Raw genomic sequence first — 2639 nt, 5'->3', positions numbered from 1 at the left:
GTCTTTCATACATGACTGCAATATTTTACTTTTAATTTTTAAAATTCTGTTATAAAAATTTGTGAATGACTGTTTCTTAAAAATGTAATTGTTATGCTTTAAAATGTTATCACATATAAATGTATCTTCTTTGATTACTAAAATATCAATAATATAATTGGGACAATATCCATTTAATTAAGATATCTGATATATGAATCTATGTAGAGCACATATTTCCACATTTAGCTCTTCTATATGCCTGGATAGAATCTGCACTATACCTGTGGGCCTTACCTGCCAGGGTTTTAGGTTGGTTATGTCGGCACATCTGTTCCCACTAAATGGGCCACTACCCTCCTCACACTGCATTAGGTCATGAAGTGCATGTGCCAGGGCATAAACTGCCTTATAGACATTATAAGCTGCTCTCAGCCCTGAAACATCAGTGTATGGTGTGTTTGTGATGATCAGATCCTCCTGTCCTGTACACACCTTTTTCACTTGCTCTCCATCTATCGCCATACCCCCAGTTTTATAACTGCACCTGAACATGTTTTCCCAGAAGATCTTCAACATATTATTTCTTGGATCATTGCTGGGACAAAGACGTAGCAAAAACTCTTGAAGTCCTTGGATCTCTCCACGTCTGATGGCAATGCCCAGTGTGCCCCCCAAAAATGGCAGGAAACGTGAAGTGTGAAACACAGGTGAGGTAGCCCATGCTTCACTTGCAATCCACTGTCTGCCTGTCAGGTTTTGCAATACCACCTCATCCATCAAAGCCATCAGATAGGATGAAGTAGAAAAAACAACCACCACTCTAGCTGTAGAGGCCTGAATCACTCCTATTATACGCCGAATGTCTTTGTGGTTGTTATCATGGGGCAGGATTTCAGAAAAAGCAACACAACCTCCAAACAGCTGTATTTCCTGCTTAAAGGAAACAGAAGCATAGATGCCGTAGTCGTCGTCACTGTAGAGGAGTCCAACCCATGTCCATCCAAAATGCCTTAAGATCTGAACCATAGCCCGCACCTGGAAGGCATCACTGGGGATTGTTCTAAAGAAAGAGGGGTACTTTTTCCTGTCACTCAAACAGGAGCAGGTGGCATAGTGACTAACCTAATTGGGAAAGATGTAGAGAGAGAAGGCATGAGACAGAGAAATGGAATTATGATCTACATACTCGTGGAGATTAGAAAAAAAAAAGTGCTGGAAGAAATTGATTCAGGATATACATAACTAAAAAGAACATAAATGAAATTGAACAGTACAAAAAATATGCATATAGGGCATTTTTACTTTTTTCATCCCATCTTACTATAGGTACTCGAAACAGCCCCAGAACACTGGAAATTGCAATGGATGGAGTTGAACCTGGATCACCCACAATCCCAATCACTGGAGGAGGGCCAGTGCAGTTGAGGTTGGAAAATCTCTCTTCTGTTCCACTAACTAGGGATATGGCAGCACGGAATGCCATTCCTAGCATCACACAGTTGTCATAAAGATGGTAACCAAGAGTGACATTAGGCAGCAGATTTGGATTCTTATTGATCTCATCTATAGCAAAAACCATGGTCTGTGCCTGCTGGAAGCTTTCCATATCAAATCTAAGGAAAAAAAAAATGATTAAACAAAGTTTATAACATGATACAGAAAAGATAATACATACAAAATAAGCATTAATATATTCCAAATATGAATGCGATCATTCAGCAATCACGGAATCCTCCTATGGTACACAATTGTTTAAACATAAAGAGGTTTCAATATAGATTTTTTTTTTTTTGGTCAAGATAGCATCACATTGCATATCATTCAACAAAAATGGTCATATTTCTCTGTCATTTTTTATTTATTGTTTTTTTTTTTTAAATCTATGTCTCTATCATCTTTTATAGTTGAGAAGGCATTCTGGCTCCAGACTCACTTTTCACAGTATGGTGGTTCTGGCTCAGTTCTGAAGCTCAGCTCTGGGAACACAGTGAAAAAATGAACCTCAAACAGGCCTCCAAGTATAACATCTCCATCCTGGTACATTCCATTTAACTTGAAGCGTCCCTGGAGCTGACAAGTACCTGATCTGTGGATTGAAGCTGCAGAGATGCATTTAAAAGACAGATACAGGCAGATGTTTACAGTGATCCACATCTCTCTCTTTCTGACCCACTCACCCATTCTGCCTGCTAATTTATGATGACAGCTGTGTGGGGTGTTGCTTTAAAGAGCAGGAGGTGCTAAGTGGGCATCTCTGGAAATCATGATGTCACCTTCCCATCCTTTTATCATTTCTTTTTCTAATCTATATTAAGACATGGTAAAAATTATTTAGGTGTTTTCATTGTGGGTTGTTAGATGAAAAACAAAACAAACCAAACAAGTTTATAATAGACATTTACAGTACATTTCAATGCTTAATTTGAGATGCTGAGCTACAAAACTTTTATTTTTTTGGTACAAAACTAAAAATGTTTTATCGCTAAAGGATAGTTAGACATTTAGATGAACAGACTACAGGACTCAAACAAACAAGTCATTATATCTATGTCAGTCCTGCTTTTGACTTTTGCTGAACAATAAAAAAAAAAACTGTGGAGGTACTATGGTAAAGTGATAATATCAGGTAATACAATATAGAAAGAATTATATATATA

The 2639-nt window shown here is 37.7% G+C and overlaps 1 protein-coding gene across 1 annotated transcript in view; it reads right to left on the bottom strand.

The window, feature by feature from the left end:
- The window catches only part of LOC107697634 (extracellular calcium-sensing receptor-like), a 6603-nt gene extending 4410 nt beyond the window's left edge, over positions 1-2193 (bottom strand). Inside the window, exons 1-3 of the mRNA XM_016498435.1 lie at positions 1916-2193; positions 1304-1595; positions 277-1104 (exon numbers count right to left, since the gene is read on the bottom strand). Coding sequence (XP_016353921.1) covers positions 277-1104; positions 1304-1595; positions 1916-2163 — 1368 coding nt within the window. The 5' untranslated portion in view covers positions 2164-2193. The remainder of the gene's footprint in view (positions 1-276; positions 1105-1303; positions 1596-1915) is intronic.
- Between the last annotated feature and the right edge of the window lie 446 nt (positions 2194-2639).

This window comes from Sinocyclocheilus anshuiensis, unplaced genomic scaffold (genome assembly GCF_001515605.1).
Source record: "Sinocyclocheilus anshuiensis isolate Anshui unplaced genomic scaffold, SAMN03320099.WGS_v1.1 scaffold2050, whole genome shotgun sequence".
In the NCBI taxonomy this organism is placed as follows: domain Eukaryota; kingdom Metazoa; phylum Chordata; class Actinopteri; order Cypriniformes; family Cyprinidae; genus Sinocyclocheilus; species Sinocyclocheilus anshuiensis.
The sequence above is the reverse complement of the archived record's forward strand: the minus strand, read 5'-3'. Positions and strand labels throughout refer to the sequence as shown.